General features: G+C 40.2%; 1 protein-coding gene across 1 annotated transcript; it reads right to left on the reverse strand.

Moving 5' to 3' along the window:
* Positions 1 to 6,159: 6,159 nt before the first annotated feature.
* lmnb1 (lamin B1) lies at positions 6,160 to 16,831 on the reverse strand. The gene is made up of 11 exons (XM_046375150.1): positions 16,274 to 16,831; positions 13,074 to 13,230; positions 12,642 to 12,767; positions 11,842 to 12,012; positions 9,785 to 9,910; positions 9,062 to 9,282; positions 8,733 to 8,961; positions 8,504 to 8,608; positions 7,941 to 8,060; positions 7,604 to 7,705; positions 6,160 to 7,237 (listed from the first exon to the last, which is right to left on the reverse strand). The coding sequence occupies exons 1-11, from the start codon at positions 16,627 to 16,629 to the stop codon at positions 7,196 to 7,198; spliced, it is 1,755 nt and encodes a 584-aa protein (XP_046231106.1). The 5' UTR covers positions 16,630 to 16,831; the 3' UTR covers positions 6,160 to 7,195.

The raw sequence follows: 16,831 nt of genomic DNA on the forward strand, positions 1-16,831 counted from the left end.
GAGAAAGAAAGGGAGGGAGAGACACAAAACTACGAGGAGAACTGGACACACAGTTAGTGACATAAAATAATTCAATTCAATTCAATTCAATTCAGTTTATTTATATTGTGCCAATTCACAACAAAAGTTATCTCATGACACTTTGCAATTAGAGCAGGTCTAGACCAAACTCTTTAATTAAATTGTAAATAGAGAGAGCCCAACATTCCCCCTTGAGCAAGCATTTGGCAACAGTGGCAAAGAAAATCTGCCTTTTAGAAGGCAGAAACCTCGGAGCAGACCCCGGCTCAAGATGGGCGGCCATCTGCCTTGACCGGTTGGGTTGAGAGAGAGAGAGAGAGAGAGAGAGAGCGAAAGAGAGAGAGAGAGAAAGAGAGAGAGAGGCAGAGGGGGTGGGGTGTGAGAGAAGGAGCACACAAGCAGAGATGCATAGCAGCAGTAATAATACCAGAAGTATCGGAATGTAGATAATGATAATGACAATGAAGTATACAGAAGGTATTATGGTGATTTTGATAACAATGGTAGTAACAATAATGGTAGTAGCTGTACTGAGTCGTAACAGATTTAAATCAGATTATGACTAAACAGTAGTAATCGCAGTAGGTTTTGAGCAGGACGACAGCAGGACCGCAGCAGGAGGTCCAGTCATGATCGATAGGAATCTGCGGGACAAGAAAGCACAGGGACTCCAGGGAAGAAGTTGAGTTAGTAATATGCATTAATGGGACATGAATGTGTGCAGAAGGAGAGGGAGAGGAAGAAAGAGCTCAGTGCGTCACGGGAGGGCCCCCGGCAGTCTAAGTCTATAGCAGCATAACTAGGGGCCGGCCTAGGCCAGCCCTAACTATAAGCTTTATCAAAGAGGAAAGTTTGTAGTCTACTCTTAAATATAGAGAGGGTGTCCGCCTCCCGGACCGAAACCGGAAGATGGTTCCATAGTAGAGGAGCTTGATGACTAAAGGCTCTGGTTTCCAATCTACTTTTGAGGACTCTAGGAACCACAAGTAGCCCTGCATTTTGGGAACGCAAAGCTCTGGTGGGATAATAGGGTACTATTAACTCTTTAAGATAGGATGGTGCCTGACCGTTCAGGGCTTTATAAGTAAGGAGGAGAATTTTAAAATCTATCCTGAATTTTACAGGTAGCCAATGCAGAGAAGCCTTTACAGGAGAAATATGATCTCTCATGCTGGTTCTTGTCAGTAGTCGTGCTGCAGTGTTCTGGATTAGCTGTAGAGTCTTTATGGATTTATTGGGGCAGCTTGATAGAAGGGAGTTACAGTAATCCAGTCTAGAGGTCTGGAGGTAATGAATTATATGTTGATCTGATGAGGGGAGAAGAGGGGAGAGGAAGAAGACAAGAAGAGGTGGGGGAGTAGACATGGTAGTGGTATTAGGGAGGTGGGGGAACTGCTCGGTGGATCACGTTTGTGTCCCCCGGCAGCATAGGCCTATAGCAGCGTAGCTATGATAGAGATTTAAAGATTAACAGTTAGTCAGACCTATTCTACCCGTGGCTGTCTGTCAAGAAGCGACTGTAACTACGCCTACCAGGCCTACACACTTTGTTTGAGGCTAACTATATGCTTTACAAAACAGAAAGGTTTTAAGTTTAGTCTTAAAAGTGGAGGTGGTGTCTGCCAAACTCTGTCAAACTCAGATTGGCAACTGGTTCCACAGCAGGGGTGCCTGATAGCTAAAGGCTCGTTCTCCCGTTCTACTTTTATGAATTCTGGGAACTGTAAGTAAACCTGCGCTCTGTGATCTGAGTGATCTATTGGGAATATATGGGACTATTAGATCCTGCAGGTATGATGGGGCTAGTCCATTTAGGGCCTTATATATAAGTAGGAGAATTATAAAGTCTATTCTGAATTTTACCGGAAGCCAGTGGAGAGAAGCTAAGATGGAGGAGATGTGATCCCTTTTACTGATTCCTGTCAAAACTCTAGCTGCTGCATTCTGGATCAGCTGCAGGCTATTAATACAGTAATTTGGACATCCTGACAATAGTGAGTTGCAGTAGTCCAGCCTTGAAGTAACGAAAGCATGGACAAGTTTTTCAGCATCACTCTGAGAGAGGACACTCCTAATCTTAGCAATATTATAGAGATGAAAGAAGGCGGTCTTAGAGGTCTGTTTAATGTGATGGATAAATGACACGTCCTGATCGAAGATAACGCCGAGGTTCCTCGCAGTCGTACTGGAGGCCAAAGTAATGCTGTCCAGAGAAAGTTCTAGTTCTAAGGTGTTTGGGGCGTAGAACAATGATCTCAGTTTTGTCTGAGTTTAATAATAAGAAATTGGCGGTCATCCAGTCCTTTATGTCCTTAAGACATGCCTGGAGTCTGGCCAACGGCTCTGTTTCTTCAGGCTTTAAGGATAAATACAGCTGAGTGTCATCAGCATAACAATGAAAGTTTATGCCATGTTTCTGAATAATATTTCCTAGAGGGAGCATGTATAAGGTGAACAGGATCGACTCAAGCACTGAACCTTGTGGAACACCGAGGTTAACCCTTAAATGTGAAGAGGAAACATCATTAACGTGAACAAAGTGAAATCTGTCTGTTAAATATGATTTGAATCAGCGTAGCGCAGTCCCTGTGATCCTAGTCTCATGTTCTAATCTGTGTAATAAAATGTTGTGGTCTACTGTGTCGAAAGCAACACTGAGATCCAGTAGAACGAGTATGGAGACAAGCCCGTGGTCTGATGCCATGAGGAGGTCATTTGTAACTTTAACCAGTGCTGTTTCTGTGCTGCACAGAGACAATTAAAATATGAAAATATTGCCAATCAGACTGTGAGTACACAGACATACATATGTGTAGGAAAGTTACATAGGGTGCATTACCACTGAATACCGGCTGTATATTAGTCCTGTTCTTGTATGTGGATTTGCTGTTGGCTCAAAATATTATTAAAATACATTTAGGACCGCAATATTTTGGAAACGGAAAATGTTCAAAAGCAACTAATGGTGAGTTCTAATAATTCTCATATGAGTATATAAGAGTGCATCTGTTGTTTTATTGTGTGCACAAGCTTTTTTTCTCTTTTCACATTTTCAGGTCAGTGGTGGAACATAAGATGCACATTAGACTTATGGGATAGGATGTTAAATCAGGAGTACAAAGTAACTGCTTTAAATGTTAAATCCCATCAAAAGAAATAAATTAATAATTAAAGTGAAAAGAGAAAAACAACACACAGTCTTTTGACAAGAGACTCATCTATGTGATAAGGAACACTAGAAGTTAAATCTTTAGTTTTTAAAAATACCTACTACTCTTCCTATAAACATGCACAGGTGAGAGGTGCAGCAATATTAATTTCAAATAAAGTGACATTCCAGCTCTTCACACAGATAACTGATACCGGCTGATGATACATTTTACTAAAAGGATACACCGATCATAAATTGGTGACATTAATTTATTAAATGTGGATAGATCCCCAGGTACTGATACAGTACATATCAACACAATATTTGATTTAAATGCTGAAGAAACTTAAGGGGTTCTCATTTGTGGTGGAGAGTGGAATTGCAACCCTCCCATGACTAACTTAACAAAAAGAATAAATCCAGAGACAAGCACTGTCAAAAAACAGGTGTGATGGATATGTGGATGGAAATTCATCCAACAAAAGGCAGTTTTAATTTTTCTCCCATCCACATAGTGTATACTCAAGAAATGACTGTTTCTTCATGTTTAATTCAGAGATATACAGAATCATAAAATGTGAAATAGAGGTTAAAGTCATTTCAGACCATGCAGGTGTTGTATCGTGACAATGGACCAAAGGCTAAAAAAATGATTAGCTTGGACAATAAGAAGGCAACAGGACAAAAGATCCATTCACAAATTAAAGATACACAATCTGGTAAAATGTCACATATTAAAAAAATGCAATGCTCTTTTGAAAATGACTGTAAGGATTTGTACATATATACGAAATAGTGCTGAGCTTTCAAGCATTATAAACCTCCTGAATTCATTGGACCTGTTGTCCATTGGAACAGAACAGAAGAAGATAACAAAACAAGAACTTGTTAACACCATTCCTAGACTCAAAAGAAATAAAATGCCAGGTTTGGGTGGATTTCCAGCAGCATGGTATTCAAAGTGATACTATCACCAGTATTATTGAAATGCTTTAATTTTACACTAAAAACCAGAGAAATACCTGTATCCTGGAGACAAGCAATCATTTCTGTAATTCCAAAGATGGGTAAGGATAAGTCTGAGTGCGGTTCGTACAGGCCAATATCAGATCTAAATTCTGACTACAGACTATATTCAATTCAATTCAATTTATACAGCGCCAATTCACAACAACAGTTATCTCATGACACTTTCCAATTAGAGCAGGTCTAGACCAAACTCTTTAATTAAATTGTAAAATAGAGAACCCAACATTCCCCCTTGAGCATGCAGTTGGCGACAGTGGCGAAGAAAATCTGCCTTTTAGAAGGCAGAAACCTTGGAGCAGACCCCGGCTCAAGATAGGTGGCCATCTGATGCTACTCCTCCACAGCCAGAATAAAAATTAGTGGCAGTTTAACTTATCCAGTGCCACTTGAAAGAAGTTGCTGACAAGGGTACCCCTTAAGTCTGGCCCTGTTTGCTTTATTTATCTTTATTTATATTTATCAAACTACTCACACAAGCTATTAGAGAAGATCAAAAAATAAGAGATAATATGACACGACATGATTCATGAGTTTAATGCTTTTATGCATATGATGTACTGATCACTCTTTCCTAGCCCAATTCGAGTCTTTCTAAATTATTGTCCTGTCTGAAAATATTATTATTCAGGTTATAAATATATATTTACACAAAATGCAAATGATCTCATACAATTATACACCCGCAACACAAAAAGGTAAACTTTTTAGCTTCAGTTGGAACATTCGCGTTATTAAATATGTGGTAATCAAAATTCCTAAAGATTTATTTAATATTTATACTATGATCTACATGCCAATTATAAAAGGAATAAAGGCAGACTTAAATAGATGGTCTTTATTGCCCTTGGACCTAGATAAATAAAAACAACAGAAGAATGCAACACAGACCTCATTAACATTCTGATTGATGCATATAAATCTAAGCCCAAGAGAAAACTGATTGCTAGAATCTATCCATGTTTACAGTTACACATAGGGATTTCAACACTTTATATTAAACCTAAATGGAAGAAAAAAGTTAACCATTTCAGAAGAGAACTGTTTGAACATTTGTAAAACCCAGCTATGCACTTTGAGTTCAGGTCAGCGGAGTGATTTTGATCAGAATATGATCAGATTTTTCATCACTCTGAAAATAAAACAAATTTAGTCAGAGACTCCCATGCAGATCATTTCCACATCTTCTGGGACTGCCCAACTCTCATCCTTGTTGGGATGGAAATAGTAGAAAAGATGACTTCAGTAATGGCTTTTGAGAACTGAGCAGTACATCTTGGGAATAGCTCATTCATAACTAACTGTATCAAAATAATGTTGGCAGCGAGTAAAAAAGCAGTAACAAGAAAACTGGCTAACTAAAGAGCCCCCAACAAGAGGGGATTGAAGTTTTTACAGAAATACATACAGTATGGCGGCACGGTGGTGTAGTGGTTAGCGCTGTCGCTGTCATAGCAAGAGGGTCCCAGGTTCGAATCCCGGTCTGGGCCCTTCTGTGTGGAGTTTGCATGTTGTCCCCGTGCCTGCGTGGGTTTTCTACTCCGACTTCCTCCCACAATCCCAAAAACATGCACTTTAGGTTAACTGGCTACTCTACATTGCTCCTAGGCGTGCATGTGAAGAATTTCCCTCCAGGGATTAATAAAGGAATTCTGATTCTGATTCTGATTCTGATGTGTGTGGTTGTCTGTTTGTGTGTCAGCCCTACGATTGACAGGCAAGGGGTACTCTGCTTCTCGCCCATAGTGGTAGCCCCCCCTATTTTGGTGTTGTGCTTTTAATGTATTTTATATTTGTAATGCATTGAAGCAATTAGAATTCCGACACTGGTGGAATATAAAACATTTACGTAAATAAAACTATTACATTAATGTAAAAATACATTATTAATACATCTATTTCATACTGTAACTAAGCCTGTCTTCTACATAGTACTGTTGAAATGAAAAAAGTCAAACACATTTACATGAGAACAACATTTACTCAATGAACTACAAAGATTACAGTGATAGCATGCATAATAAACACACCAATACAGAAGGTACTTTAAGCACTTCAAATATCAAAAGGATACAATCAGCACTTCTTAGTGGTGCAATACTTACTCCACAAGGTTTTAACTTGCTGCATTCAATTACATTACAGCCTCCGGGTGTAAAGTGTGATTGTAACATCTGTCAGATTGTTCTGATGGCACAAGCTTTTATTTGCAGAAAAAGATCAGACATGACAGTGTGACCAATGCCAAAGTTTCAAATGACACACATATGGGGCTTTAAGGTAACTCAACAAATGCTAACAAACCTAAATGTCTGCTGACTTCCTCATGGATACAATCATACAATCTTGGTATTTTAAGCTTTTCATGTTTTTTGTTTTCTTTCCCTAAAGATACTAGAAGAATGGCATTTTGACCACTGATGGGAGGAGGTAATCAATTAGATGAACTCCTGTTACTGTTGAACTTTTAGTGTACTTGTCCTTTTTAGTACTACTTATATTTTTATTTTATTTTTTGATATCATACAGTAGGTTTACAGCAAATCCAAAAAACAAAAAACAAAAATAAAAAAAACATCAAATGTCTTAAAACAACCTTACTTAAAAGCCTAAAATATATCATTTATAATAATGATAATATCAAATATAAAATAACAAAATTAAAACAGATTTTAAAAAATAACATAGCAAAAGTAATTGTTTTCTGAAAGACGGCCCATCTTGAGTTTAGCTACTTGTTAAAATTTTTCTTTTTCTTTTTTTTTTTTTTAAAGAACTGAACTACAAATACACATTTTGTTCCGTAACCATGTTATTTTTGTTTGTCATCTACAAAAAGTCTGCATTTCTGTGAGAAATAAAAAGATAAACTCGATACATTTTATTCAAACACACTACAAAAGATAGAAAAATAGTTGTAGAATTACAGTTGGCAGCAGACTGGCTGGGCTCAGAGGAGGAGGTGGTGCTGGCTGGTTGGTTGGTTGGTCAGTGAGATCACATGATGGTGCAGCCTCTCTTGCCAGTTTGAGGAGCTCCCTGCACACAAACATTAATAGTACCATTCATAACACAATGCCACAGATGGTTTTAAAATACACTATCACCTTATCTGAAGTAATAGTAAAATATAATCTCCAAAGTTATAAGTTTATTCCCCAACATGGTCAGATAGCCTTCCTTTAAACCCTGCTTGCAGCCTTGGAGTCAGACAGAACTTCCTCTCTGTGCATCACTGCAAGATTACCAGCTGATCTTTTTCTTATGACTGTGCATGATACAGAGCTGAGTTTTCCCCCCAAAAAAATGTGTTCAGATGACGCATGTGTCCATTTAAGTGTTTGTAAATGCATATGCATTTGTAGTTTCAGTTACACCTGACTGTAGTGTGGCTGGTAGCCTGACCTGCTGGTGGACGAGGTCTTCCTCAGAGGCCTCCATCCCACTGTCATCTTCCTCACCCGGTTCTCCTGCTGTCTTGTATGTTGTGGTTCGCTTTGCCACTTCCTGTCCACACATACATTTACAAATATTACAATAATAATAAATAATAATCTCTCCACATGTGCTTTTGCTTTTTCTCCCAGACATACTTAAGTGTCAGTACAGATTGGTGATGATTATACCAATATATCATCACCAATCATATATTGGTGATGATTATACTAGTCTAGAGATGTATGTAACACAGAGGGCAGAGCACAAGGAGTGGCATGATGGCTAGATGTGTGTAAGGTGTCACCTCTCCCTGAGGGTTGATCAGCACCACATGTACATCTTCCTCTGAACCCCAGGAGGTCTGGTTCTTCCACACCAGGTCTGTGGGAGGTTTAGAGCTCACACCTGCATCAGACACCCAAATCTACACACAGCAAACACAGACACACAATCATGCTCACATTCCACACAGTATTCACACTGAGTGAATGCAATTTAACCTCTCTCCTGTATTAACGGATAACTCGTGCTAACTTAAAGATGTGTGACCTGTGTCTGTTGTTTTTAACCTCTTGTGCTACAGTGGTAGATCCAGAGGCACGCTCCCCAGGAACATTTTTCTAAATGGTATTTGTACATCCCCTTCGCATAAGGTAAAAACTGACGGACTATAACAGAACAAATAATTGACTTTTGACAGAAATCCATCTGTAGACAAAGCTCTTGCACGTGCATGTTCAATTTTCTCACATTTTAAACTTAAAATTTGAAAAATTACATGGCAGTGATTTCTACTGTGGCAAAACTCTGACCCCTCAACAAGTTCAGCAAAAAATTAGCAAAATGTGCCTGCAGACAAATTCTTACCGTGACTTTGTGGCCAGCCTTCAGGACATATTTGGGTGTGAACTTGTAAGTGGCTACAGCATTTCCAATCGTCTTAATCACCTCATAACCCACCATGGCCTGATCCTGAGACAGACGCAGTGAAGACAAATCAAGTCTGACATGTATATAGAACAGGTTATACTTGATTTTTAGTTGCATCTCCACATTAACATCAAGTAACTAAAAATGTCTTAACGGGTCAGCTCACCTCATCTCCGCTGTTCTGAAGGCTGATGAACTTGCCATCAGTGTCAATCTCGTCAACGCAGATGGGTCCTGAGGCCGAGGCAGAATGAGTGATGGACACTGAGCTGCTGGCTTCCTGTTCCTCCACATCAATGCGTTTCCTCTTTCCCTGAGTGGTGCGCACGCTGCGGCTGCTGGATGAGGCTCGAGATACCGTGACGCGAGATGAGGGACTGGGAGACAGCTTCAGTCTGAGGAAGAGGGAACGCCACCATCACTAAGCAAGCTCAGCTGGTGTAGCAGAAACTTTAACTGATGCCATCACTGTTTGTAAACTTTCTGGGTCCTCACCTTTCTTCTTCTCCCTCCAAAAGTTTGCGGTAGGCATTGATCTCCATGTCCAAAGCCAGTTTAACATCCAGCAGCTGTTCGTACTCATTCAGCTGTTGTTGCATCTTGGCCTGGATCTCAGCCACCTGGCGGTCTTTGTCTGCCAGCAGCTTGCGGCTTGCGTCTTTCTCCTGAGCCAAAGTTGCCTCCAGCTCCACTATACGATCGCGCCAATTGCGGGTCTGGGTACAGACGAGAAGGTCACAGTCTGAGCTGGCAATGACACTCACGTCACAGATCAAGTGAACTCTATCATGTGTAACAAAAAGATACTGAAGGTGTGGTATTTACTGGGCTAAGTTTTTCTTCAAAGCCTTAAAAAGTTACAAGTGATGCACTAATGTAAATATTATTATATTATACACTGGACCTTATGTGTAAACTCAGTCAGTCAAGCAAACAATGTGAACATAAAGTTGGATCCAAAGATGTGAAATTGATGATGTGACTGTTCAGTATTGGGACCGCTGCTCAGACAAAGGTGGCTACTGGACAGATTTACATCAAAGCAATACAACAGCATTCAGTGAGAGACTGCATTGGCTAATTTGGTAGATTACTTTGCAACGTGAAAGCAGTTTTTCTGCCGTTTACCTTGTAGTTCTAGCATTGAAAGGTAAACCTGTTGCTGCTGTGAACAGGTCAATAAGTAACATAACAATAACAGAAAGACAAAAAGTCAACCTCCTTCTGCAGTCCTGACAGCTGGGCCGTAAGGCTCTCGATCCTCAGGCTGGACTCGTTCAGCTCCTCGCGGGCCATGTTGGCCGATGCCCCATTCATCTCAGACAACTGACGCAGATCCTCCAGCTGGACATCGACAGAGAAACAACCAACATCAACGTTGTTTCCTTCTCATCAGCTTCAAAAGGAGGAACTGAGCAGTGTCAGCCACTTCCTGACACACAGGAAGTAAACAGCTGCTTGTACGCTGGCTTTCTTACACACATCATTTCAGTTTCAGATCACTGTCAAAATAATGATTATTACAATAATAATGGCCTTTGTATAATTTATGATGTCGTAGTTGTTTGACCACATGCATTTCCCTTGTGATTTGGTTGCTGACAAATAATCACATCTTGTTTTTCTTTCCCCCTTTTGTGATTTGATAGATTACACAAAAAAATTGGTGCTGTGTTTTCAGAACTCTTCAGATTATCAAGAAAATGAACACAAGTGTAAAAAAATTTTAAAAAAGCAAAGCAAAAAGAAATACTATCGTGGAAAATCATATTCTTGAAAAAGAACAACCTTTTTCAAAACAGTGCATGAAAACGGTTATGCGGCAGTAATAAAACCGAAAAAAGAAAATAAAAATGAACATGCTGTCTATCATTTACAGAAGTTCACGTCACACCTGATATAACATTCTACCTGGTCAGACACCTTGGATAAAAATGCATTGCAGGATCAACCTTGTCAAGACTGCAGCGATGTCAAAACAGGCCATAACATACAATGTATAGATACACAAGTATCCACACACACCTCTTTGTGGGGCTGTTTTTCAGGGGTTGGGCTCCACCCCTTACTTCCAGTTTCCCACGATGCACCACAGAGCAACACAGGAAATCATTCCTGCCTGTCGCCATCAAAATATTAGACTCTGCACTATAACGGACACATACTTTTCCCCGGAAACGTGTAAATGTACAGATACATGTAAATCCCTGATATTTTATATTTTTCCACTTATTTTAGGTTTTATCCTATTTTATATTTTTCTTTTCTTGGTCGGGAATATTGCAATGTGCAACGTCTGTATGAAAGAAGAACTTCCCCTCGGGGATAAATAAAGGAATTCTGAATCTGGTTCTGAAGGGAAATCTTAATGCTTTAGCACACCAAGACATTTTGGACAATGCTATGCTTCCAACTTTGTGGCAACAGTCTGGGAAAGGGACTCTTTTATTCCAGACATGGTTGGATGGGTTTGGTGTGAACCTGACTGGCCTGCACAGAGCCCTGACCTCAAGCCAGTTAACCACACAACGCATTTGTGGATGAACCGGAACAGAGATTGTCAGCCAGGCCTTTCGTCCAACATCGGTGCCTGACTTCACTATTGCCCTACTGCATGAATGGGCAAAAATTCCAACAGAAATGATGGAAAAAATGATGGTCTCTGTTGGAGACAGGTTCCCCAATACTTTCCATGTAGTGTTGGACTAAGTGTTCCAAAGGAAAATTCCTTTTGACCTGACTTTGACTGACCTATGCATGTCTGGATGGGCTCCAGCATACAGTGAAATTTCAAACAAAAGCGTTGTTTCCAACACTGTGTCAACAGGTAGTCAGCTGAAGCCCATCCAACATCTTTGGGATAAACTGAAACACCCACTGTGGGCCAGACCCCATCACCTGAGGTGTTGCTGAAGTGCTCACCCTAATACTCTACTGGAAGTCCAACATCTGATGAAAAGTCCTCCTGGAGGATGTTCTATATTGACAAATTGTACATTAACGCCCATGGTGTCAGAATGTTGATCACATATGATCTGCATACTTTGAACATAAAGTACTCACACAGTATAGTCTAGTTTGTAGTGATGATTTACAGTATATTGTCATATTTACTTGTTATTTTCAAGAGAAATTTGCTGTTCCACATGCGTCCTGTAACATCCAGCAGCTGCACCTCCTGTCACAAGTTTCAGTCAGCTCTTTCACATGGGAAGGACTATAATGGGAAAGGGGAACGTGTACTGAGACGGTGTTGTGTGCACGTGTGTTCATACTTTGGCCACGTAGGTGCTCTCCATGTTGTCTTTGTAAATCCGGATCTGCTCTTCATTCTGAGCCCTCATGTCAGCCAGGGCCTCAGTCAGTTTATATTCATACTCCTCTTTCCTCCCAGAGTCCACCTCCACCAGTCGAGTCTCGTACCGCTGCATGGCCTCCTTCACTTCCTGCCGCACACATAAAATTAAAAAAAAAACAAAAAAAAAACGTAGTGATTGAATAAAAAATTATGACATTTAATCAGTACTTGTAACCCCACAGAAAATTCAAGCTCATCAAGCTTTTGCTGGCTCCATTATTTTAGACAGGCATCCTTGTAATGGGGAATTCTGGTACTCTTATACCTGTGCTACATATTCCTATATTTTGATGTGTAAGTGATGCATTCTTGCCAAAAGTTTGGGGTTGGATGGCTTTCAGTTTTACTGGTTAGGTTTTGTGTACAAGCTTGAACTAGTTAATTCATTTTCATTTCATGCAACTAGACGAACCAACATTTGTCAGGTGTTGTCTTTTGTCTAGCTGCACTTGGTAGAAGTCCAATTTTCTTTATTATTTTGATGTTAAACTTTAGAAGAAGAAAAATTAAGTTGAATTGGAAAATAAAAAAACACAATGTGTCACAGCTGTCCTGATGGATTATGGTGCTGCTGCACTCAAACTCATGGGCTCTCATCATGTTCCACATGGAGCAGCTGAATCACATGCAACACCAAGTGGTAAAAGTCAGTGTTACCTGTCCAGTATCTAGTCCTAGTGCCCGAGACCGTGACTTAATGAAATGTCAAACTCTCACCTCTTCATGCATGTTCTTACGGAAGTCCATTTCCTCTGTCAGACTCTGGCAGCGGTTTTCCAAGTCAACACGCAGCAGCATCTCATCAGCAAGGTGCTTCTTGGCCTGAGTGAGACCTGTATCCAGCTTAAGACACACAAAAATCAACAAGTAGCGCTTTGGAAAAAAGTCTGGATGAATGGAAAATGGTTATCAGGTTGAGAAAGTGTATAATAAGAAAATACCACATCAACTTAACTTCAATGACAAATAGCAGATAATATAACATCCATCTCTCAACAGCAACATTAATCTCTCTACTTCACAAGAAGCAGATGGATAGATAGCTACTTTACTGATCCCAAGGGATCAATTAGATATCTATCTATTTATCTACCCACCTTTTCAAATGAACAGGTACAAAGAAAGGAAAATGCTTCAGCAGTGCTGTACCTCCTGTAGTTGTTCTCGCAGGTCAGCCAGTGTGGCTTCCAGACCTCTCTTCTCAGACAGTGCTGTAGCCAGCATGGCCTCTTTAGAGTTCAGCTGAGCCTCCAAGTCCCTCAGTCTGGCCTGGGCTCCAGCTGCTTCAGAATCCTTCTTGTTGTAGCTGAAAGGTGAAGGGCAAGCCATGGTGAGTGCATGTGGACGCTAGTGTGTGATTGTGATGACTGCTGGTCAGAGATAAAAGATCTGATACATGTTGAAACCAATCCCAAACCTCACTGGGGTTATGGCTGTTCAGACAAACCAAACTGATGTATGCGTGCACAGGGCGAGACACACATGCTGTTGTCTTACATGTAGGGATGGGTTCTGAAACACGAGTTAACGACAAGACATCATCTGAAAACATCATGTGAACTATCGTTAAGAAACTCGCTTTCAAATCACTCAGAGCAGCCTTTGGCAGCCTACCTGCCCCAACTTATTTTGCTTTACAACTTTATCATCACAGAAGCAGTCTACAATAACAACTGCTGTTGCAGTTTGCTAAAAAAAGAATATTAATTTATATGGAGTACAAAGCAAAGCAATGTTATGTATGTTCTTAATTTGCTTCTTTTCTTGACTTAAAAAAAGAAAACATAAGAGTCTATCTATCCATCACTGGGTATACCTTCTTTTTTTTGTTTTTTGCCAGTTTCCATAGTGTAGTGGTTATCGTGTTCGTCTAACACGCAATACCGGGCGGAAACAACATTTTCTTGAATTTCCCTCGGGATCACTTGACTTTCCCTCGGGATCAGTAAAGTATCTATCTATCTATCTATCTATCTATCTATCTATCTATCTATCTATCTACCTCCTTTGCTTTTGCTGCACTGGCATGCTATCTTGTCTCACACTTTACACACACATTATGGTGGCCTTGTTTGGCTCACTGAGGGGAAAAAAGAAAAGAAAGACAGGTCTTCAACGTATGGGTTACAAGTCAAAAGTGGAACTGCTTCGATGGGTTTATGGGTAGAGTCTGTTGGAAGAGCTCTGCCGGCGTGAAAGCCAGTTATTTTTTTCTAAAGTATGCCTATGCGTGGGACTGCTGCTCAAGCGGACAAACTATGAGTGGAATGTATCGTGGTATGTCTTCTTTCTCACATTCTACGGACAAACATCAGCTCGCAGGGAAACTAGCCAGAGATACTTCAAATGCAGACAATAAGTTGCAGCAGTTTAATCAAAAACCGGCTCTTCCTGTTCTGAAGTCATTTTAAGACAGGGCCACTAAGCTTTTTAAAACACCTGAGGCCCACAACAAGTAAGGATATGGCTACATCTAAAAATAAATGGTCATTAACTAATTCACCACCTTGTGCCACTTAACTAATCAGCTATCCCCAGACTCCCATTAACTAGAGGCAAGCTGCTAGCTCTCTACGCCTGCTCCTAAAAAACACGCTGGTTCATTCATTTAGCATATAATCAGACCGGTTTAAGTTTGTACACCGTGTCACCATCCAAACTGGGTATTATCACGGTTTTAACGGTGGTACTACACTACGTTTTCGGTCCAGCGCTATTATTGTTATTGGTTCTTTTTGATATTTTTTAAGAAATAAAAAAACACAGAAACAAGAACAAAGAAATTAAGAACAGAATTAACATTGTTTTATTTTTCTCATATGTTCTGCATATAAATGGACTCTGATAAGTGGTTTTGGGCTCGTCTTGGGCTCGGAGCAGCAGCACAGGGAGGAGTAGGTTGCTTCATTCAACTTAAACAAAATGTGAGTTCATAAATTCAGTCCGGCCATCTGATCTCTGGACAGCGTCACAGATTTTAGTTAATAATATAAAAATAAAATATGACGCATTATTCATTAAACTAACCCTGCATTATATCAGAATTAAGTAAATGTAAATAAATAGTGCTGATAATAGTGCTCATCACTCTTCACAACAACAACAAAAAAAAAGAATGCAGGACATTTTGTTTGACAATATTGTTACTGGGACATTGTTTAGCTCCCAAATCAGTAAACAATGACACTCTTGTAACAGTCCTACACTGCTGTATAGTCCTGCACTAACTGCTGCAATGCCTTAACCGTATAAGAAGAACAATGTGTTTTGGAAAATTGAGGCATGTAAACCTTTTCTAGCAAACACCTAAAATAGAAATATGAACCTGAAAATAGCCTCTTTAATGCATGTAATGTAAGTACCGCATAATCCAGGTAGTACCAAGATACAATGTATGAGTTTTTAAATCATTAGAAAGAATCACGTCATCTGGCCAAGCCACAGGCCAACACGGGCTGTTACTGCCACCTGCCTTGTACTGTCAAAAGTACTTGACACAGTACTTCCTCTGTTCACTCAGCAGTGCCAAACATGGTAGCTTGGATTGATTAACACGTGTGGAACATGGGCATCGGTGGAGCAGTATATATGGTACATTCATTCAGAAGTAACTGTGGAGCCCCGTAACACTGTTGTTACCAGTCTGTCAAAGTTATTTTTCAGCTAGTGTTGTTTCCCACACAGCCAAAGGCACATGAAAGAGCTTACATTCAAGGGTGCTGTGCAAACAAATCACTATAAACACAAAAATTCATACAATTCGGATAACAAAATTATGTAATTTACATGTGTCTGATGCATATTTCCTCTGCAAAACAGTATTTATGTGTAACACTTCAATTATACAAAAAAACGAAACACACCCAAAAACTATTTGCCACTTTCTTCATGAAAGTCCAAAAGCATTTCAATTCTGTCCCAGTGATATATTCCTCAGGTACAGGTATATTCCTCGAAATAAACGGATTTTTTACAGCCTATATGATAATCTAGTTGTCTAGAATTTGACATAGATCTGACAGCTATTCTCTTTCAACAAAATAGACAGATACTATTATTTCAAAACATCATTTTTAGCATTCTTAATTTGCATCAGTGCATGTTATTTGATACAGAACTGAAGTGTAACTAACTAAAGAGCAGTGAAAATGAAAACAAAGCACTTTTCAATAGGCCGAGTTTGAGCGACGCCCTCGTCAAACGAGAAAACGTAACCCCCCTGAACTTGCGTGCGTAATGTGGTGAAAATGGCTCGAAAATCAAATCAATCAGCATATGGTCTCTAGCTAATCGACCGGAGCGCACGTCTGTAAGATACTTTAGAACATGACTGAAGTGTTGCGGGCTACCTTTGCTGAAGCTGCTCATGCTCAGATTTGATCTTTCCCAACTCAATCTGCAGCCAGGCCCGCTCCTTGGAGGAGTCATCCAAACACCTTCTGGCGTCGGCTAGCTCAGTCTCATACAGGGCTTTCAGTCCGGTTACCTCCCGACTCCTCACTTCTTCCTTTTCGTTAATTTGCAGGTGCAGTACATCATTTTCAGACTCCAAACTACGGACTTTGTCGATGTAAACGGCCAAGCGGTCGTTCAGGTCCCTGAGCTGTTGTTTTTCCTGAAGTCTGGATATCCTAGTCGGGCTCAGCGGCGTACCGCTGCCGCACGTGCTTCGCTGGCCGGTCGGAGTTGCAGTCGCGGTCGCCATTGTGGAAGAGTAGATAAATAACCCGTACGAGTGACAGTACACAAACTAAACCTAGATAATGCTTATGCAGATCTCGCGATTTATATTCAGGCGCTCAACAACAACTGGTCACATCCGAAAACTACCCTGGAAGTGTAGCCAGTCTTTATTAACAGAATGAAAGAGGGGTTTGGCTTCCTAATATGGCGGCTGATTGAAACGT

Source organism: Scatophagus argus, chromosome 20 (assembly GCF_020382885.2).
Source record: "Scatophagus argus isolate fScaArg1 chromosome 20, fScaArg1.pri, whole genome shotgun sequence".
Taxonomy (NCBI): Eukaryota; Metazoa; Chordata; class Actinopteri; family Scatophagidae; genus Scatophagus; species Scatophagus argus.